Source organism: Saccopteryx bilineata, chromosome 5, assembly GCF_036850765.1.
Source record: "Saccopteryx bilineata isolate mSacBil1 chromosome 5, mSacBil1_pri_phased_curated, whole genome shotgun sequence".
Taxonomy (NCBI): domain Eukaryota; kingdom Metazoa; phylum Chordata; class Mammalia; order Chiroptera; family Emballonuridae; genus Saccopteryx; species Saccopteryx bilineata.
This window is the reverse complement of record NC_089494.1, coordinates 145,731,287-145,754,612: the sequence shown is the minus strand read 5'-3', so window position 1 is coordinate 145,754,612 and position 23,326 is coordinate 145,731,287. Positions and strand designations below refer to the sequence as shown.

Genomic DNA, 23,326 nt, shown 5'->3' with positions numbered 1-23,326 from the left:
TTTCATAAAAGGCTAATTGTTAACTGCTTAAACTAAAAACTTTCTATAAAAAAGAAAAAAGTAAAACTTTTTATAAATTGAAACTGTTTATTTTCTTATACAGGTATATTTTATATCTTTTAATGATATTTGAGCCATAATTGAGAATTTATAACACTGATAAGCTAAAGACCTTCATTGTGTAATCATCTTGAAAATAAGCTACCAGTCCCATTGAAAACTGGGTGAAGGAATGTGGACAAATTTGTATTTCTGAGAGAAGGGTTCAAAATAATGCTTTATAAGTAGATGAGTTGTGTCTACTATCTTTGTATACAAATTTCAACTTATTATATTAAATTTATATTATATAATATTATAATATTATTTAAAACATTCAAACTATCATCTTATATTATTTCTTGGTCCCTTGTAATACAAAACAATGATAACAAAAGTATTTCCCTTTTACAGACCTCCTTACACTAAAGCAGTGGTCCTCAACCTTTTTTGGGCCACAGACCAGTTTAATATTAGAAAATATTTTCACGGACCAGTCTTTAGAGTGGGACAGATAAATGTATCACGTGACCGAGACAAGCGTCAAGAGTGATTCTTAGATGGATGTAACAGAGGGAATCTGGTCATTTTTTAAAAAATAAAACATTGTTCAGACTTAAATATAAATAAAACGGAAATAATGTAAGTTATTTATTCTTTCTCTGAGGACCGGTACCAAATGGCCCACGGACCCATACTGGTCTGCGGCCCCGGGGTTGGGGACCACTGCACTAAAGAAATCTCTTGTTTTATAGTGTTTTTCTATAGCAATGCTTTACCAGCTCAGTGTGGGCTTCTGGTGTTTCTTTTATTATGATTTTGAACTGCCAATCACTCTTGTATTGTTATCTTGCTTTTGTTGCCATGTTCTGATTTTTATTTTTTAAAATATTTCCCCTGTACTCTTGTTGAAGTTGAAGTGCTAAGCACAGTGTCTTCCATGCAGTGACAGTTTAACAATATTTATTGGTGTTGAATTGATGTCCTAGAACTTCAGGAAGGATTGCTGAATGAAGAGCATCACTTTAATTTTTCAGAGCCAACATTTTAATCAATGAAAATACATATTTTTAAAAACACTATTTTTATGTTCAACTTGAAAATAAATTTTGATAAGCAGTTCTCATACTAAACTGTGCCAAAATCCTATGATAAGTCAAATAAACAATTCCTTCCAACCTACACATATGCCTGAAGAGATATGTATTGGAACTTAACTGACAATCTGTGCAAGAACCACACACTCAGACCTTAACTCCTGTGTCATCTAGACTAGCCATTTAGCTTGAGAAGTTTGAACTTAGTTGTCTTTATTCTAGGAGAAGTAGCTTCCCAGATGAGTCCTTTTTAAATTTTTAGCAGCAGATTTGGATTAAAATGTTCAAATAATATACTTTATATGACACCATTAATAATAAAAGCAGATGTTTGTTTGTTTTAACTTGGTTGAAGCCCCAAAAAGCCCTGGCTATTCACTACTGTCTTCCACGTATCTCTGCAAAGTGCTGTAACTCAAAGGAAGAGGGTTAGAAGAACAGTGTTAACCAATGGGTTCATACTTTGATACTTTTTCTCTGTTCCAAACACATAGTAATACTACAATAGATAGAAGAACTATTACATAAAAAGCCTTGGAGACATTAAATATTGGCATAGAAAACTGAGGTAGAATTAGCAAAAATAGAGATTAGGCCTGAAACCCAAGCCTGCTGGTTTCCAGGTTCTCAAATAATCAGGAGGAGAGAGACACAGATGTCAGCCCAGACTGAAAAGTTCTGGTTCAGCCCTAACTCATAAATAGAGTCTAAAACATAGCTTACTCCTTTATAGGGACTCATAATCCTAAAGAGACTAGAGAGCCTGAGAGGGGACAGAGAAATACAGTTTAAGGACAAAGAGTGGAATCCAAGGGAGGCCAAGTACTTCGCAGACTAGATTGCCATTGAACTCTCGCATTCTTGACAGGCATCAATAGAGACATTTTTTGAAGCAATCAAAGTCTTGTGAATAAGATGTCTGCTTATTCCTGAAGTCAGGCTAACAAGAGACTCTGGGAATTGTAATATCTCTCATTATGCACTAACACAATGCTGTGAAGGCACATAAATAGTCATTGTACATTGAGCTGCTGTGACCTACACCATCACCCAGATCTAATGGGTACCTAGCGACAACTCATGACTTATATTTCAGTTGGAAATTGTTGGACTTTCAAGCAAGTTTCAGTACTTATCAGTTCAATTGTACATGATATCAGAGACATTAGGGGAGCAACAGATACCTGCCTTGATATAAACTTGCCTCTAGTCTAAAATCGATCCAGACTATATAGCACATACAATGCATTTTCTACATACATAATGCAGAGCTGAGAAATTATTCCATCAACACATTTCTTTTTAAAGAAAATTTTAATTTATTAAATTTAACATATAATTTGAATATGGGAATAGAAAAATGAAGGATAATACAACAAATTGTATTATTTCACTAGAAAAAATTATTCTTAGAAAAGATGATGATGATTGTCTTCTTTTTCTTTCAGCCAATGTCAGCTGTTCTGATGGAGCTCTGGTGTGCACCTCCTCGAACAGCTGCATCCCAGTTCATGAGCGCTGCGATGGGCTTGCCAACTGCTTGGACTTCCAGCTGGATGAGTCCAGCTGCTCAGGTACTCCATTCCCACTCAAACAGTCTTTGCAATATCAGACAGTAACTTAACCTGCAGACAATACTAACATTAATACTCAAAATTCAAATAATAGCAAGCTGGAAATAATTGCATTTCTATTATTGGTTTGAGGGCAGAAAAAATGTTGACATTTAAGTATTACAAATATATAATACCATATAATGAACTCATGCTTATTCTATATAAACATTGCTCAAAAACTATATTCTTTGTATTTTCATAAGACTACTATATCTTTGTATCTTTCAAGAAAAAACATTATCAGTGACAACAGCATGATAATTATAATCACATTTATAATCAAATTATAGTGTAGGAAATCTTAATTTTTATGCTGCTGAAAATGAATCCTCACACAGCACTGAATTTTATTAATACAAAACAAAATCAAAAGTGAGCAAATCTGGTCCTATAAAATAGGCCAACATAAATGCTCTTTATTTCTCTTTATTTCACTATACATCAGATTAGACAACCAAAAGTAAATCCTCTTGCTCTGTCTTCATAGAGTGAGACAGATATTAATGAGAAAATTCCATTATTTGAAACTTAAGACACAGTACTTAGGTCCAGTACCCAAATATATTTACATAGAAGTGAGCTTTCTTCAGGACAATTATATTGAATATATGAGAGCAGATACATTATAAGATGCTATGGTTTATTGTCTGCTTTGACCTTTAAGAACACATTCAGAAAAAGACAACCTGCCACTCATACCAAGTGATAGATACCCTGTAAGTAATAATATAGAATATGTTTTTGTTGCCCATCTATTTTAATCCTCACCAATTCATTTACAGTTCATTTACAATGTACAGGTAGGTCATAGTGCCGCAGCTTCTGGGTTACAGTGAAAAGAACTAGTGAAACTCCCTGACCAGGAGGTGGCGCAGTGGATACAGCGTCGGACTGGGATGCGGAGGACCCAGATTCGAGACCCGGATCGCCAGCTTGAGCGCGGGCTCATCTGGTTTGAGCAAAGCTCACTAGCTTTCACCCAAGGTCGCTGGCTCGAGCAAGGGGTTACTTGATCTGCTGAAGGCCCCTGGTCAAGGCACATATGAGAAAGCAATCAGTGAACAACCAAGGTGTTGCAACACGCAACGAAAAACTAATGATTGATGCTTCTCATCTCTCCGTTCCTGTCTGTCTATCCCTTTCTCTCTGTCTCTGTAAAAAACCAAAAAAAAAAACAAAAAAAAAAAACCACTAGTGAAACAGTCTTCATAAATAAAATGACTATGACTATTGTGTTATGTGTTCTCTATTTACATTTTAAATGCATTTTAGTTTCTCAAACAAGTACATAAAATCAGTGCTTCCGTTTTTAAGATGCCTTTAATGCTAATCCACCCTGATATGCATCAGTGCACATTATACTTCCCTGTTTCTTCCACATCATATTCCTTTATGGTCAGCATTTCATAGACTTTTATGAACCCAATCCTTACAGCATCCAATAATTATCCCAATGGTCATACAACAGATGGTGAGCAGCTGCTCTACCCTCACCTTGAGAAAAAGTCATTAGCAAGAACATCAAGCTCAGGCAATGTATGAGTGTTACCAGTTAAGTACATTTCAATGAGTCTGGTTCCCAAATTTCACTAAAAAGACATATTATTTTCAAATTTGACTGCTTATGCAGCAGAAAATCATTGAGCAGAATTTGTCTGATTTAATTTAAATTGAAAGTCTTCAGTAATTTGCAGTAGTATAGGTTAATAATGGTGATACTATCATTATGATAATCCCTTAATTGACGGAAAATTAGGAAAAGGCACTAAAATATAAATTTAGAGTATGGAATATTATGAATATAATTTAATATATGAAAATAATAATAAAGCAAAATACCATTTCAAAAGGTTTAAAGAAAAACCAAACAACAGCTTCTTATGCAAGTACAGTGGAGCTATTTCAAGCTTCTGAGCAACATTAATCTCTTCCACAGTCCCAGTGCTGGGAGTTCAAGATAAAGAGAACAGTCTGTGCCAAATGGGAACTGGTTTGCTGTACAAGCTTCGTGGTGGGCTCTTAAAATCCAGACAGTTGTGAAACTGCTCTGCTGTTAATTGTGTGCGTGGCCATTTCATCTGTGGCAGTACAGAAAGGCCATCTGATCCAAAGCGAGAACTGCAAGGGGTTATGGAAATTCGGAACTGAATAGCAGATCATTTGACTTTTTGAAATTGACCAGCTTTGGAGTTAGAGGACAGGAATTTAATTCAATATCCTCTGCTTCCTTGCTGTTAACTTCAGCATTAACTTATTAACTAGTTTCCTCCTCTGTAAAAAAAAAAAAAAAAAAAGATATGTACAGGATGTACCACATAGTACTCTGAAGATTAAATGAGGTAGCTTAGGACAGATTATGACATAAAGCAGGCCTTCAGTAAGTGGTAGTGGTGATCATAATGTTATAAGGGGAAGAAGAAAAGAAAGATGAGAAGTTGGAGAATGCAGTGGTAATGGATATTAGATTTCATGAGAAATTCAAAGAGCCCCAAAAATAGAGGGATGCATGAGAAAAAATATTTAATAATTTATACATACCATCCACTCTTATAGAAATATTACAAATAAATGTAATTTATCTTCCCAGTAGCCCTATAAGAAAAGTAATGTAATCCTCACTTTAAACATGAAGAACCTTAAAGTACTTAGCCCAAAGGCACACAACTTATTAACTGAGTACATATCATGGAGGAAAAATCAGGACTCACATGACTCTAAGTCTTCCCAGAAATCCACTGCTTAAGAGTTGTCATTTCCTAGTCTCTCTACACATTAAGAAAAACAACAGCAATAACAAAGATAAGTGACTTGTTGCAATTTGTTTACATTTAAGAGTTACTTTTGGTTTTATAGTGATCACTTGTTCAGTTTATAGGTGTTCCTGCTTTCCCAAAGTGATACACCACAGTGGAATCAAACTTGAATTCTTCCAAGAATGATCTTTCTACAAAGTTAGTCATGAGTTGTATTCACCGCTAGACACATGGCCATGATAACCAATCAAGAGGTTACAGGCAGTGAGATCTGAACATGGCTAAAGAGCCTGGAAACCAAGGCTGATTCTAAAATCAACCCCATGGATTCCTAGTTCCCATCTAGAGAACTATCTATATACTTCTTGACTGGAGATATATTTAGTCGCTTCATTACTAAATAGTTATATTCATCCCCTTCACTTCATCTACCCTCTGCTCTAAATTGTTTTGAGTAAATTAAAGATGAGAATACTGTGTACTATGTTTCCATTTTATGGATGAAAAACCTGATTCAAAGGCAGAAACTCATAAGAACTATTAGAGGTAATCTACAAATCTTCTGTCCCAAACTTCCAGGGTTCACTTCTTGATTTGGCCAACAGCACTCTTCTTTCCACAGTGATCCATTATTCAGTGCAAGAAAGGACATAGCTAGATTCCCACAGAATCTTTATGATGTAAAGCTAGCCTGTGTCTCACTTGCTACAAATAAAAGTAATTATTAAAAAAAAGTAATTATTAATGACCCCAATAAAAAATGGGCAACTGTGTATATTTTGATAGTTTGCATTATCAGATATCTACTGGTGCCTGACCACATGGTGGCACAGTGAATAGAGCATCAGACTGAGATGCAGACGACCCAGGTTTGAAACCCCAAGGTCACCGGCTTGAGCATGGGATCATCAGGCTTGAGCACGGGCTTATCTGGCTTGAGCACAGGGTCACTGGCTTTAGCGCAGGGTCGCTGACTTGAGCGTGGAATCATAGACGTAACCCCATGGTCACTGGCTTGAGCCCAAAGGTTGCTGGCTTGAGCAAGGGGTCACTTGCTCTGCCGTAGTCCCCCAGTCAGGACACACATGAGAAAGCAATCAAGAACAGCCAAGGTGCCACAACAAATAATTGATACTTTTCATCTCCCTTCCTGTCTGTCTGTCCCTATCTGTCCCTCTCTCTGACTCTCTCTGTCTCTGTCACAAAAAATAAAAAGAGAGAGATACTCCACTGTTTTTTTTCTAAAACAAAACTTTCATTTAAGGAAGACTAAGATGGCACTTAAGACCAAAAAATATCCATAAAATGGTTTATCTAACAAAGATTGTATCTATTTATGCCTTATCATATTGGTGGGCTATTTTTTAATCAAACCAGCTCAATTCTTGTTTACAAAGGAAATTTACATCTGTTCTATTCAGCTGAATCTGCCTCTGGCACCTGAGAAATAAAACTCTTTCCTCTTATCTTCAACACCCTGCCCCTGATTGTAATTAGTTAAAGAAGGAGGAGTAAAGGTAGGGAAGGTGGAGAATATATCCTTGGAAAAGGAAACCACAAATCCTAATCTCAGGGAGAAGAAAGTCCTCTTCTCTGGTCCACAGCTGGGCTTGACCTCATCCAGGGTAGCAGAGACCACTGAACAAGTTTGGGGGAGACAGGAAAGTAGCCTAGTAGAATCCTTATGCTTTTAGCAACTAGAAGCAATTTATTCTCAGTTAGATTTGATGCAAGGACTAACAGTAATATGATCACCTTCTTCCTAGTAATATTTATAATTAACTGGTTTTCTATGATGCTGCTTTTTAGAGTGCCCAACAACTTATTGCAGAAATGGTGGGACTTGTGTGGTGGAGAAAAATGGCCCTTTGTGTCGGTAAGGAGCATCATCTATTTTTTCTTAACACGTATTGCAATTGGTTTACTTATTTTTCTTGAAGCTGATATAATAGAGCATCAGTGAATGTGTGGTTACTGAGGTAAAAATAGTGGATAATGACATTATTTACTTATATATGTCTGAATATAAGAAAGATGTGAGTGCATTTTAGAAAAATATTAATTATTTAATATGATTTTATGTCTTTCAGAATTTTGTGTTATATGGAATATATAGTTTTAATAATAATACTCATTACTCCTTGGTTTTAATATTTATATCAGGCTGTAAAAAGATTTTTATGCAGATATCATCATATATCAGATTAACTATAACTAGTGTTTGTCTTTCCCTTACTCCCTTTTTATTTCAAATTCCATTTTTTTAAGAACAAAGGATTAAATTAATTCATAAAAATACCTACTTCTGGTTTATGCAGTTGATGTTTATGAATATCTAAAGTTAAGGTACTGATAAGAAATACCTATGCATACTTAAAATATTTTTTAATAATAAATAAAGAAAAACAGGCTCATGATTTCTTTTGGGAATTATTTATATTGTACTATATATTAAACATTGCTTGATTTTCTACTCTCATCCTTTAGGAAACTATGCAAAACAGTTTCCAAAGGAAATTATGCATAATTTATTATATTTGCATCTGTGACTTTTTAATATGGCAGACCAATGGACATATGATTACCTTGCTTATAAAAGAACTGATTGCAGGTTGATACTCAAGTATCATACAAAACATATAGCAATATCTAAAAATTATAATTAATAGTTCCTTAAATCCTTATATCCCTATGACCAACACTCATATTTTAGGAAACATTGTTTGTCCCTAAAAAAAAGCAAAATCTTTTACGAATTAAACAAAAAAAATTTTATAATGAGATATAGGTATTTAGACACTGTTTTAACATTATTGAAATTATTCCTCAAAGTGTTTCACAAATTTATTACATAATTTATATCACATCTCAACAAAATTATTCTTTTCTGTTTCTGTTATCATGGAAATTAATTTGTCATAGTATGACTTGATGGAATGATGGGATATATATATTAATATCTAAAATCTCTTGAAAGAGACAGAATGATATCACAAGTAATATATATTGACAAAGAACCCAGCTCCTGCTCTCCCTCCCAGGAGCACACCTGCGCCTTCCCCTTCTCCTCGTCTTCCCCCACAGGCATGTGTCTCCTAAACCCTAAGGGAGACTTGTAACAAGGGGACCCGTGGGCAGTGGCAGCTTGTCCCTGGCTTATCCCTTGAACCTGTCTCCATCGCCCCTTATCTCTGCTTTCCAGTGAGCTGACAGTAGCCCCAGCGTGGCTCGCTTCTTTCCTCTAACACTTCTAGAGAAGCCAAAGCAACCCCACCAAGGCTATTTCCTGTTGCTTCTTCTCTCCTAGACCCTTCCTGTTTTCACTGTCCCCGGCTTTAATAAATGTACTCTCAACATCAGTAATAAAATAATGGATGCTGAATGTCAGCTGAGTGAATAATGTCATTTAGTATCAACCGTTTATAGTAAGGAGGTTTGAATTGTTGTCCCTTCTAACCCTGATGGACAAGAAAACTCCCAGCTAGTCTCAGCTGAACAAGCAAAGAGATTTACATTCTTGGCAACATCCTCATGTACTTAAGTAAACTTTAAAAATCGAAATCCAGATAGAGAAACTCTACTCTGGGCAGAAGATTCGAGAGGAGAATTGAAAGGGGGATAAAAGACAGGAAATCAATGAAGCAAAATGTAGAAAGGAATAACTAACTGGAAAATCCATCAAATATTTTAATATATTAATTTTGATAGTAAATAATGGTTTTCAGATATCATAAATAATTATAATTACCATCAATATAAGCAAATGTTTGCAGTAGTGCCATATACAACATAGGTATGAGTAAAATGACTTTTGAAAACATTTTTACATTACAATGTGGTATTTAAAAGTGTGAACTGAAATTAAGATTATTTACTGAAGTATATTTTTAAAAATATCATAATGTAACAGACAAAAAGTAGAAATTCCAACATCCAAATCCCACTCTTTAGTAGTATGGTCTATATTTATTAAGAAATACTTCTCCCTTTCACAAGTTTTCTTAATTATTATTATATCATGCTATTTTATGCTGTGTAGCATACAGTATTTAATGTACATGTTTATTTGATCATTTAATTAACCTCATTTATCTTACTAACCATTGTTCTTAAATATTTGCTTTCACAAGTAACTTGTAGTATTACCTTTTGACTTATCCTTGCACAATTCCTTATTTTAAGCATAGTATGTCTTATTGAAATTCCAAATAATTATATAAATTATTTCTACTTACACTTTGTATCAAATTTATCTTCAAGTAAATTTAGTGTCCAGTTCATTTGTCACATTCAGGTGCTTATTTCTGGATTTAAGTTTACAGGAAGACAGTTTTAGAATATGGAGTTCAGGTACTTCAAGGGCACGAAGAGAGGTGTTGACTTGCTGCCAGACCCCACTCTCTCGTTCCCAAGTGGGAATTCATTGTCTTTGTTGCCAGAAGAAGTAAGGCCAACAGGGAAAAGCCCACTTCTCACCCAGGTCACTGTGAACACAAGGTTTTGCTGGACCCCTAAAGAGGCCTACCACTAAAGCCTTTAGATTTTCTCCTGGGATATAAATTGCCTTGAAAAAAGACCTTCAGGTTCGTAATCCCAGAAATGAGAGGCTTTACAAGAAGGTCATTGGGTTCCCAGGAGTTTATAATTATACACAAGAGTAAAAGCTGCGAGGTGAACCATGTTTCCCATTGCTGGAGAATCACTAACAAGGTGGCGTGCTTGTCTGAGGCAGAAGAAGCAGAGCAGGAGCCAAGAGCGGGAAGTTATCCTGCATCTGAGGATGTTTGATTATTATATATTTTGATCTATCAATATTTTTGTTAGATAAAATAAGACTGAGCTACAAAATATATATTCCAAATTAATATGCAGTGCAGGAAAGAGGTTACAAGAAAGAAACGAAAATCAAGTTAGCAATGTTAAAAGAAATAGGAAACAGCATAAAATTAAAACATATGTTATTTCATTGTATCTATGGAACACATTGACAATGTAGTCAAGCATTTGGCTAAAATAAAAAACCTAATAAAATCCTAGTTGGTTTTGCTCAGCCAATTTATCTAACTGTAATCTAATAAAACAAGAAATCAAAAACAGAGTGATGACAAAGAAGAAAAAAACACCTCTTGGAAATTTTAAATACCATTTCTAGGAAGCCCTTATATTAGAAAGGAACTTCAACCTGGAATTAAAAAGGCAATAAAAATGGTAATTTCTCATTTCTCACCTTCTCAAGGTGGCAGTATTTGAGGATCACTTTTTCTTCATACCTGCTTTCTGGGGCATCGCTGACCACGCCTTTCTCTTTCTTTTACTGCTTCCTTGTCTTTCCTGATGTGCAAATATGGCATGATCCAGCACTCAGTGCTTGAAACTCTCTTTTCTGCCTACCCTTACTTATTATATGATCCCATCTAAGCTTGGGCTGATTTATAGACTTTGAGTACAATTAATCAGTAGTCCAAACCTATACACTAAATTCTACATTCTTAAATTCACTTGAAAACAAGACCCAAATTTCACACTTCATTTCAATATCTAATAGGCATCACAAATGTATCTTGTGCAAAAAGACCTGTCCCGTAGACAGCCCATGTTTTTCTCTTCTTCCAAGCTTTGAACACACTGTTCCTTCCACCTAGAGTTTTCTTTTTCTATCTTATTTGCCCAAAGGATGCCTTTTAATCTTTTAGATCCCATATAGATGGCATTTCTCTAAAAAACCTATCCCAAACCAACCGAAGAGAATGGCTCATTCTTTTTTCTGAGTTCCTCTATGCTCCATCCCTTGTTATTTTACAAGTATTTGTTTTTATTAAGAACTTCTTAAATTTTTTATGTTTTCTTAATGTGCCTTATATATTCTATTAAGAATGACATTTCCAATAAAATTTTATTCTTTGTGACCATCAAAAAATTTTTTGCTAGTTTTTTTTGTTTTGTTTTTTTCTGAAGCTGGAAACGGGGAGAGACAGGCAGACAGACTCCCGCATGCGCCCGACAGGGATCCACCCAGCACGCCCACCAGGCGCGACCAGAGCCACTCTAGTGCCTAGGGCAGAGGCCAAGGAGCCATCCCCAGCGCCCGGGCCATCTTTGCTCCAATGGAGCCTTGGCTGCGGGAGGGGAAGAGAGAGACAGAGAGGAAGGAGGGGGGGGTGGAGAAGCAAATGGGCGCTTCTCCTATGTGCTCTGGCCGGGAATCAAACCCGGGTCCCCCGCACGCCAGGCCGACGCACTACCGCTGAGCCAACCGGCCAGGGCCGCTGGTTTTATTTATAAAGATAACTTTTGTACAATTATGGTTATTAAAAAATTTTAAATAGCCTGACCAGGTGGTGGTGCAGTGGATAAAGCGTCGGACTGAGATGCGGAGGACCCAGGTTCGAGACCCCGAGGTCACCAGCTTGAGCTCGGGCTCATCTGGTTTGAGCAAAGCTCACCAGCTTGGGCCCAAGGTCGCTGGCTCGAGCAAGGGGTTACTCAATCTGCTGAAGGCCCACAGTCAAGGCACATATGAGAAAGCAATCAATGAACAACTAAGGTGTCACAACAAAAAACTGATGATTGATGCTTTCATCTCTCTCTGTTCCTGTCTGACTCTTTCTCTCTGTCTATGTAAAAAAAAAAAATTTTAATAAATTATTCTTATTTTGTTGCAGAAAAGCATAATCCAAGGCTGTAGAGTATAAAATATATTAGGATAGAAATCTGTTGGAAAGGAAAATCAAAATACTAGCTTAAGGAGGAAGGAAAACAATATTTCTAACTGTTAAAAACAAATTATTTCATGTATTTTTTGTTGTGGTTGTTGGACAGTGATGAGTATTTAAACATCATGGTATTTACATTTCAGTGACTAAATTTAAAGAATGTAAGAGTTTTGTTTGCAGTAGCCGGGGGAGTATATTCTTTGCAATTGCTCAATTTAATATAAAAAAATATTTTGTCTTAATATTAAGGGAACTACAAGGTTTTTCAAACACTCTTTTAGAGAGTGTGTGGACAAAAATGTTGAAGACAGTTGTCTTATAAAATAAAGGTCATGTTTTCCATACCGTTCATAACTAGTACCTAATACATGTCTAACACTACAATACTGAATACGGCTTCAGTATTGCTGAAAGTAATAATTCATAATTGTTTGATTTACTAAAGAATATTTTTTAAAATGTTACAACTAAGGGAAGCACTGGTAATGTGGTTGCCAGTTTCTTTTTTCACATTATGGAAATCATCTCCATAGCAACCAAAAATAGTTCTTTACTAGATGGAATACAGAACAAATCGCCCAAATTTAAGATCACGCTTCTGTTATTCTTTTCAACACCTCACTCAATCACTAAGAACTAACAAATGTATTTATAATAATAGCACTTGCATTTTTCATAAATGAAAATCATTTCAGTGTATCAAAAAATTAATTTAAAGAGGAGAGCATTTATATATCTTTTATTTAGTAAGCATGAAAGGTCATGTAGATGCATTTCTTTCAAATCCAACACATGGAAGAGACAATTTCATAGGAAAATATAAATGACCAAAATTGCCCCGAGAGAGAGAGATTAAGGGTGAGCTGATTGAATGACACAGTAGAAAATTTAAAAATCAAAGATACAGTTCTTCCTTCCAAAAATTCAAATATGTATATCTATTTAAAACACTGAATGCATTTTTCCGAAAGCCAAATTAAAAAGAAAGCTCTACTAGCACTGGGATTATTCTATTTGCTCAAGATATTTTAACCAAAGGAACAAGCAAAAGAAGTAAGACTAAAAGCATTGAAAAGAAGAAACACTGATGTTATTGCAGATAGCCACAGCCAGGAAACTCAAGCAAATTAACTGTGACACTATTAGAATGATAAAAAGGGTTCGACAAGGTAGATGGATACAAGATAAATATGCAAGACTAGATAAATTTCCCTTTCACCAGTAGGCACGATAATTGAAAAAGATAATTGGAAAAGAGTTCTATTCTGAAACAGCAGTAATTATTTTCATATAAACAGGCCTACACTTAACAGTATATGTTTAAGGCCCACATAAAGAAAACTAAAAAGCTCAAATGAAGGTGAGAACACTCAAAGACCTGATTAAAGGGATAGGAAAATAATGAATGAACTTACTTTCTAGAAGCTGCAAAATTCAGTAGTGCACAAATGACAATTGACCAAAGAACCTTTTTAGTGTCCTCAATATTTGGGGTTTTTTTGAAACAGACCAATGGATTTTAATGTTTTACCTAGAAAAAAATGTATAATCTTTAAAACAAAAATTAAGGGTTGGTATTTGCTGTACTTGGAATTAAAGCTTGCTATAATATCATGGTTATAAATAGTGTGGAGCTGGGACAGAAATAGACAAATAGACTATAAGAACAGAATAAAGAGTTTACAAACAGGTTAATGTAGCTATGTGACATCAGTATTAAATTGGTGGCATTTCAAGTTGATGAGAATGGAGGTTGGAATTATGTAATAATTGGTATTAGAAAATTTTAGCCATTTATTTAAAATATAAATTATTATTGACACTATGCACAGAAATTAATCCCAGTATTTTTTTTTTTCCATTTTTTGAAGCTGGAAACAGGGAGAGACAGTCAGACAGACTCCCGCATGCGCCCGACCGGGATCCACCCGGCACGCCCACCAGGGGCGATGCTCTGCCCACCAGGGGGCGATGCTCTGCCCATCCTGGGCGTCGCCATGTTGCGACCAGAGCCACTCTAGCGCCTGAGGCAGAGGCCACAGAGCCATCCCCAGCGCCCGGGCCATCTTTGCTCCAATGGAGCCTTGGCTGCGGGAGGGGAAGAGAGAGACAGAGAGGAAAGCGCGGCGGAGGGGTGGAGAAGCAAATGGGCGCTTCTCCTGTGTGCCCTGGCCGGGAATCGAACCTGGGTCCTCCGCACGCTAGGCCGACGCTCTACCGCTGAGCCAACCGGCCAGGGCCTATCCCAGTATTATTAAAGGTATAAATAGAAAACTTTATAAATTTTTAGAGAAAATATAGAATAAAGGAATATTTAAAAATCTTGAAATATAGAAGTTATTTATAAGTTTATTAGAAACCAGAAAAGAAAAATTTAAAAGTTGACCACATAAATGGTTTTTAAACAGAATTAATACAGCAGAATGGTGAAAAACACCATAAAAAATTTTAAAAGCACAATAACAGGCCACAAAAAAGATATACAGTATATACTACAGACAAGGACTAGCTATAATACATATAGCATCCCCTCAAAGGAATAAAATGTATACAATAGAGAACTGGACAATAATTATTCACAGGACAAAATATATAAATGATCAACACGTCTGAAAAAATTCAACCTGTATTAATATATAAGTACAAAAATAAATCTTTGAAATTCCAGTTTTACCTGTCAGAATGAGAAAGAAAAAGTTTAGTGATAAACACTATTTATAAACTTACAGAAACACTAGCCCTTTTATGCATCAATTCTGGAAAAATAACTAAAGCTACTGGCATATTAACAAGAAAGGTATAGATAAATGTGTTGATTTGGGTATTTTGTAGTACTAATAGTGAAAACGAACTTAAAAGTTCAAAATAGTGTGATGGAATAGTACCTAACAATTTTTAAATGGAAAATATAATCCTTGATATAGAAAAGTATCTATATTATTTGGTGAAAAGTGCAAATTCCAAAGTAATGTTTATAGGCGGGGGAGAAGGTGTGTAAATGTGTGCGTGTGAGAGGGAAGCAAATTCACCTGATGGTACTAGCAGTCAAGTAACCTCTGCAAAAGGAACTGGCTTCCTCTTTTTGTTTCTGCATTTTCATCTTAACAAGCACTGCTTTTGTAACTTACAAATGCTTTTTAAAAGGGATCTTAATAACAGTTACAGTATTTACAAAAAAACACAATAATATCTCTTACAGTAAAAAGCAGAGCCAACTGGCTATTTTCAACAGTGGCTCTGAGATGAATGTGCCTGTCCCTCAGTTTTTTTCCCCTGTTGTCAGAAAGCATTACACACTTTCTGCCTCATGGAGAGCCAAACAAGCCAGACAGACCGGGAATGTGATTGAATATGAAGCAAATAGTCTCTCCCACCAAGCCTCCCTCCCCATCACATTCCCAAGGCTGGATTCTTCTCCAATCACATGTGCCAAAAGAGTTATGAAAATGAAAAACACAGTGGTACCTAATTTGCCTTCTCCTCCCCTTTCCCAGGAAGAAAGCCACGTGAGGTGTTTGTACATTTAACTGTTAAATTGTTTCTAGACTTTCCCTGCCAACTGTAAGCTTTCACAGCTGAAAACGGCATTGCTTTGACAATTTGGTGTGAGTGCCTCTTGAATGACCTGTTGACTCATCCAGGAAAGGCATTCTCCAAGGAAGGACATGGCCCAGATTCTGCTCACTGATCACTGCTGACAGGGATTTGTGATCCAGATATTTTCCCAAGTGTTTGGTATGACCTGACTATTAAGTAGATAATTCTCTCCTCCTGGAAGAAAAGTGGTGGGCTATTTCTGGGGCCGTATCTAATGCCAAAGGACCTGCTTTAAAAGAGAGAACAAGAGATAGCTGTCTATATTGTAAGGATCAAGAACTTTGAAAAGCCCACTACTTCACGGATCCTAAAATAGCTGAATAGGAAAATATTCCCTCTTAATCAACACAATTTTTATTCTATCACTTTTCCTAACATGTGCACTGCTGAGCTCTAGTGGAGTGGCAGTTGGTTGGATATGACATCTTTTCTTTCTTGGCTGTTTATGAAGTGTGTATATGTCTCCAATGTACTCTATTGAATGCGGGAGAAGGAGACAGCCTAGCGGAGGCGCTCAGAGACCTGAGCTTTGAAGAATGTGGACAAAAAGTCATTTCTCAGATTGAATTTCACAATTTTCCAAACCAGGCTCCCTAGTGGCACTGGAACTGCTGGCCATGCAGCTCTGCCTTGATCCTACATAGCTTTTCTTCCTGTTCAGCCAGCATGAGTTTAACTATGTCACAGTAGAATCTTTTGTGCTGTTGCTAGGTGGCTGATCTCTGCCTTACAGAAGCAGAATCTAGCAAATGAGGTAGAACTTTTTGAACTTATCCCTCTTACTAGTGAAATGTTGACAGATCTAAGGAGTTAAAAGCATTTCAATTCTAAAACCCCTGTGGGATTTTTCTTATCCTCTGAAAGCCCTAGTTTATGTTTGCCATGGCCTTAATCTGCTGTCCATTAGTAACTCTGAGATGTAGGGCATCCCTTTGTATGCTTCCTAGAAAGACAGTATTTTTTTTTCACCAGGAGGAAGAAAGAGGTAATAGCAATTGTTTGTGTCTCCAAATTTAAAATTAAATTATGATAATTATCCATGACCCTGGTTGATGGCTTAGTGGATAGAGTGTTGGCTCATATGGATGTCCTGGGTTCAATTCCTGGTCAGGGCACACAGAAGTGACCATGTGCTTCTCCCCCCTCCCTTTCCTCCTTTTTCCTCTTCCCCTCCTACAGCCAGTGGCCCCATTGATTTGAGTGTACTGGAGCACTGGGGATAGCTCTGTTGGAGCACATCAGCTTCAGGTGCTAAAAATAGCTTAGTACTCGAGCATCAGCCACAGATGGGGTTGCCAGATGGATCCCGGTCAGGGCCCATGTAGGAGTCTGCCTCACTATCTCCCCTACTCTCACCTAAATAAAATTATGACTATCCTTGATCAGTGGCTAGATTTTTATATAATCCATACGTTTATAGGTCCATATTATCCTTCTGTTTACTTACTATGTATTGAAAAATAAAAAAATCATGACTTTCATATGTGAAAACTTTAAAATATAACATACAACACAGAAAAAAAAATTTCTAGAAATTATGGTGATGGTGTTGACGGAACTACTCACCTTCTCATTTCCTGTGTGAAGGCAATGAGTGACCAGATACATTTGTTAAAGCAAACACCACAGTAGCAGAAGCAAGAAAAGAGATAATAGAAAGAGAACATGTGTTTTGGTATTGCATTTAGAAAAACGCATCCCTTTTGAACTTATTGCTTGAGGATCCAGAATAAGAGCATGTAAGATCACAGCAAAGCTTTACATTTTAGTGTCTCCATTATCTAACAATATACAGAATTCTGATTCTAAAAAAGAATTTTCTTAATGATTATATTTGTCATTTCATAGATAAAATAACAATGCTGTTTCTGATGAGAATGTATTTATTTTGAATAAAAAGTAAAATACAGGACAAAGGTTTTATATATGTATATTATTCTGTTCCATTTTGGTGGAATCAAAAATATTACAAGAATTTTATCTGTAGCAATGTAAATGATAATGCATTGCCTTTTCCTATTGGTTATGGTTTTTATAATGTTGAGAGAATACAAGTTATATACCTAAGAAATGTTATATGTTGATAAATGGTATATAACTTATTCTTTTTATAGTATATTGTTTACTAAGATAAAACACCCTACTAAACAAATATCTATCCACATTGACAAGTATTTTGCCTATGTTTCTTTATTTTAATGGCAAAGCATCAAAATATGTAAAAATTAATCATTCATTGAGTGTTAAGTATCCGAAACATTGTGAGGTGCAGAGGAGAGAAGACTGGGCATGCAATTAGATGAGCTGCCTTGATGACATTTAATAATTATATATCAGAACCAGGCGGGGACCCAACAGAAAAGTTAATTTACCACAGATGGCTAAAATAATAAAACTTTTTTCTTTTTATTTTTACAAGACAGAGAGAGGGACAGATAGGGACAGACAGACAGGAACGGAGAGAGATGAGAAGAATCAATTATCAGGTTTTCATTGCAACACCTTAGTTGTTCATTGATTGCTTTCGCGTATGTCCATTGACCGTGGGCCTTCAGCAGACCAAGTAACCCCTTGCTCAAGCCAGCAACCTTGGGTCCAAGCTGGTGAGCTTTGTTCAAACCAGATGAGCCCACACTCAAGCTGGCGACCTTGGGGTCTCAAACCTAGGTCCTCCGCATCCCAGCCCGACTATCTATCTACTATGCCACCCCTGGTCAGGCTAAAATAATAAAACTTTTAGGAACACTTACTTTCATAAAGGCATAGGCAAGGTTAAAGAAACAACAAGGAATGTTGAGATTCCAAGAGACTAGTAACAATATAAAGATTAAATTGAAGTTACAAGGAGTGGATGGTGTATCACCAGTTACCAGGAAGAGCTGAAATTGTGTGGAGGGCCACACCATAGGAACTGTTGTTGAAGGATGCACCAACTACCCTGGTAGAGAAGCTAGAGGAAACAGACAAAACATATCCAAATGATATCTCCTCTTACCCTCCAAACTCCAGCTACCATTGGCTTAATGCAGTAAAAAGCCAACAAGGAGACACAGAGAAGAATGTGATCCTTTGAGATCCTTCTCTCAGAATACAGAATATGGCATAGAAGGCGGTCCGGCCTGCAGAGTGAACTTGGTAGATCTCCCAACCTTTCTCTGCGTTAGTATATGTATCAGTTAGAAAGCCCCCTAACTTCTTTCTACTAATAGAGATCTGGTTACAGTGGCTTAAAAATGTGAGGATAAAATCATTTTTTCTGATAAAAGTTCTAGAGGAAAATGATTACTGGCATTTCACTCATTCATGAATACCAAAACCCCCTGGGCAGGTGGCTCAGTGGACAAAACGTTGTCCCAGCACACTGAGGTCACAGGTTCCCTTCCCAGTCAGGACATATAGGAGAAGCAATCAATGAGTGCACAACTAAGGAAAAGTTAATTGGAACAGTGAGTTGATGCTTCTCTCTTTCTCTGTATCTCTTTCTTTCTCTCCCTCTCTCCCCTTTCCTCTCTCTGTCTCTCGATGGAAAACTTAAAAATAAAATAATATAAAAATATAAAGAATGCCAAAACAATAGCTGTTCTTCTCCTGACGCGTTCTGGGCTAGGTGCTCCATTAGAACTCTTTTTCAGGCAACTCAAAAAAAAAAAAAAAAACAACACCAATGGAAATAAAGGACTTGACTAGAAGCACCACCTAACAATGTTCATATGTACCTCAATTTCTTAAGACATTTACATAACAGGAGGAATAAAGATCAATAATATTATCAAGTGATAAGAAATTGTGATTTTTAAACCCTTATTGCAACATTGAGACTATTAAAAATGTTGAGGGAAAAATCACAAGGTAGTAGATTATCAAGATTTTTTGGTCATGCTGAGTCCCACTTCATCCCTAAGAGAAACACACAGTGAAATGGGCTTCAAAGAGACCTCTCAGAGGGCATGTATAGGTTTCCTACAGTCAGAAAGCTCACAGGACTCTTCGTGTACATGAGATGGCGGTGGCTATTGTCTTACAGAAGGAAACCGTGGCTGGGGCATCGGAAAACAGCTGCATACTTCCCCTTAGTAGTACATCAAAAGCACACGAATCTTGGAGACAGAATATTCTACTCATATTAGTAATGTGAGCCTGGTGATTTATAACAGGGTGATTTTACCAGAAGTTAAGGGGACCCCAAAGCAAAAAGACTCTAAAACAGCCTTCTGAAGAGTTGACAGATTCTTTAAACACTTGTTATGCCCAGAGAATGGGAAACACAACTCAGATATCTTTGTCACCCTTCCCTTTCCCTTCCTCAGGTTCTGAGGCCAGATGGATAAGAAGCAGTTGGGAAAAAGAGGAGACAAGGGAGGAAAAAAGTGCCAACTCAGCTATTCTCAAAAGGTAGCCAGGCGTCCTACTAAGGGAGGAAAGGAGACACAGCTCTAAGGTTGGGGTTTGATTATCACATAAGATAGATCATTTAGATCAGTGGTCCGCAACCCCCGGGCCGCGGACCAGTACTGGTTCGTGGGCCATTTGGTACCGGTCCGCAGAGAAAAAATAAATAACTTACATTATTTCCGTTTTATTTATATTTAAGTCTGAACGATGTTTTATTTTTAAAAAATGACCAGATTCCCTCTGTTACATCCGTCTAAGACTCACTCTTGACGCTTGTCTCGTTAAGTTCAACAATTATATTTAAAAATACCACAGTTTTTTTTTCATTTATTAATTATTATTTTTAATAATGTCTGTATTATTTTGTTTGGTTTTTTTTTTTTATAATTTTATTTTTTTAATGGGGTGACATCAATAAATCAGGATACATATATTCAAAGATAACAAGTCCAGGTTATCTTGTCGTTCAATTATGTTGCATACCCACCACCCAAAGTCAGATTGTCCTCTGTCACCTTCTATCTTGTTTTCTTTGTGCCCCTCCCCACCTCCTATCCCTCTCCCATTCCCCCCTCCCCCCTGTAACCACCACACTCTTGTCAATGTCTCTTAGTTTCAGTATTATGTCCCACCTACGTATGGAATAATACAGTTCCTGGTTTTTTCTGATTTACTTATTTCGCTTCGTATCATGTTATCAAGATCCCACCATTTTGCTGTAAATGTTCCGATGTCATCATTTCTTATGGCTGAGTAGTATTCCATAGTGTATATGTGCCACATCTTCTTTATCCAGTCATCTATTGATGGGCTTTTTGGTTGTTTCCATGTCCTGGCCACTGTGAACAATGCTGCAATAAACATGGGGCTGCATGTGTCTTTACGTATCAATGTTTCTGAGTTTTGGGGATATATACCCAGTAGAGGGATTGCTGGGTCATAAGGTAGTTCTATTTTCAGTTTTTTGAGGAACCACCATACTTTCTTCCATAATGGTTGTACTACTTTACATTCCCACCAACAGTGGATGAGGGTTCCTTTTTCTCCACAGCCTCTCCAACATTTGCTATTACCTGACTTGCTAATAACAGCTAATCGAACAGGTGTGAGGTGGTATCTCATTGCCGTTTTGATTTGCATTTCTCTAATAGCTAAAGAAGATGAGCATCTTTTCATATATCTGTTGGCCATTTGTATTTCTTCCTGGGAGAAGTGTCTATTCATATCCTCTTCCCATTTTTTTATTGGATTGTTTGTTTGTTTGTTGTTGAGTTTTATGAGTTCTTTGTATATTTTGGATATTAGGCCCTTATCTGAGCTGTTGTTTGAAAATATCATTTCCCATTTAGTTGGCTTTCTGTTTATTTTGTTATCAGTTTCTCTTGCTGAGCAAAAACTTCTTAGTCTGATGTAGTCCCATTCATTAATTTTTGCCTTCACTTCTCTTGCCATTGGAGTCAAATTCATAAAATGCTCTTTAAAACCCAGGTCCATGAGTTGAGTACCTATGTCTTCTTCTATGTACTTAATTGTTTCAGGTCTTATGTTTAGATCTTTGATCCATTTTGACCTAATTTTTGTACAGGGAGAGAGACTGTAGTCCAGTTTCATTCTTTTGCATGTGGCTTTCCAGTTTTCCCAGCACCATTTATTGAAGAGGTTTTCTTTTCTCCATTGTGTGTTGTTGGCCCCTTTATCAAAAATTATTTGACTATATATATGTGGTTTTATTTCTGGATTTTCTATTCTGTTCCATTGGTCTGAGTGTCTATTTTTCTGCCAATACCATGCTGTTTTGATTGTCGTGGCCCTATAATAGAGTTTGAAGTCAGGTATTGTTATGCCCCCAGCTTCATTCTTTTTCTTTAGGATTGCTTTGGCTATTCGGGGTTTTTTATAGTTCCATATAAATCTGATGATTTTTTGCTCTATTTCTTTAAAAAACGTCATTGGAAGTTTGATGGGAATTGCATTAAATTTGTATATTGCTTTGGGTAATATAGCCATCTTGATTATATTTATTCTTCCTAGCCAAGAACAAGGTATATTCTTCCATCTCATTATATCTTTTTCGATTTCCCTTAACAATGGTTTATAGTTTTCATTATATAGGTCCTTTACATTCTTTGTTATGTTTATTCCTAAGTATTTTATTTTTTTTGTTGCAATCGTGAAGGGGATTATTCTTTTGAGTTCCTTCTCAGTTGTTTCATTGTTGGCATATAGAAAGGCTATTGACTTCTGTATGTTAATTTTGTATCCTGCGACCTTACTGTATTGGCTTATTGTTTCTAGTAGTCTTTTTGTGGATTCTTTGGGGTTTTCGATGTATAGGATCATATCATCTGCAAAAAGTGATACCTTTACTTCTTCTTTTCCGATATGGATGCCTTTTATTTCTTTGTCTTGTCTGATTGCTGTGGCGAGAACCTCTAGTACCACATTAAATAAGAGTGGAGAGAGTGGACAACCCTGTCTTGTTCCTGATTTAAGGGGGAAAGCCTTCAGTTTAGTGCCATTTAATATGATGTTAGCTGATGGTTTATCATATATGGCCTTTATCATGTTGAGATATTTTCCTTCTATACCCATTTTGTTGAGAGTCTTAAACATAAAATTGTGTTGTATTTTATCGAAAGCCTTTTCTGCATCTATTGATAAGATCATGTGGTTTTTGTTCTTTGTTTTGTTGATATGGTGTATTACGTTAACCGTTTTGCGTATGTTGAACCATCCTTGAGATTCTGGGATGAATCCCACTTGATCATGATGTATTATTTTTTTAATATGTTGTTGTATTCGATTTGCTAGTATTTTGTTTAGTATTTTAGCATCTGTATTCATTAGAGATATTGGTCTGTAGTTTTCTTTCTTTGTGCCATCCTTGCCTGGTTTTGGTATGAGGGTTATGTTGGCCTCATAAAATGTGTTTGGAAGTATTGCTTCTTCTTCAATTTTTTGGAAGACTTTGAGTAGAATAGGAACCAAGTCTTCTTTGAATGTTTGATAAAATTCGCTGGTATAGCCGTCAGGGCCTGGACTTTTATTTTTGGGGAGGTTTTTAATGGTTTTTTCTATTTCTTCTCTACTGATAGGTCTGTCTAGGCTTTCTGCTTCTT

At 36.4% G+C, this 23,326-nt stretch overlaps 1 protein-coding gene across 6 annotated transcripts in view; it reads left to right on the top strand.

Moving 5' to 3' along the window:
• The window catches only part of MALRD1 (MAM and LDL receptor class A domain containing 1), a 794,026-nt gene that overhangs the window by 670,212 nt on the left and 100,488 nt on the right, over positions 1-23,326 (top strand). For all 6 annotated transcript variants that reach the window (XM_066232773.1, XM_066232772.1, XM_066232769.1 and 3 more), the window contains 2 exons: positions 2,585-2,710; positions 7,315-7,381. In XM_066232773.1, coding sequence (XP_066088870.1) covers positions 2,585-2,710; positions 7,315-7,381 — 193 coding nt within the window. The remainder of the gene's footprint in view (positions 1-2,584; positions 2,711-7,314; positions 7,382-23,326) is intronic.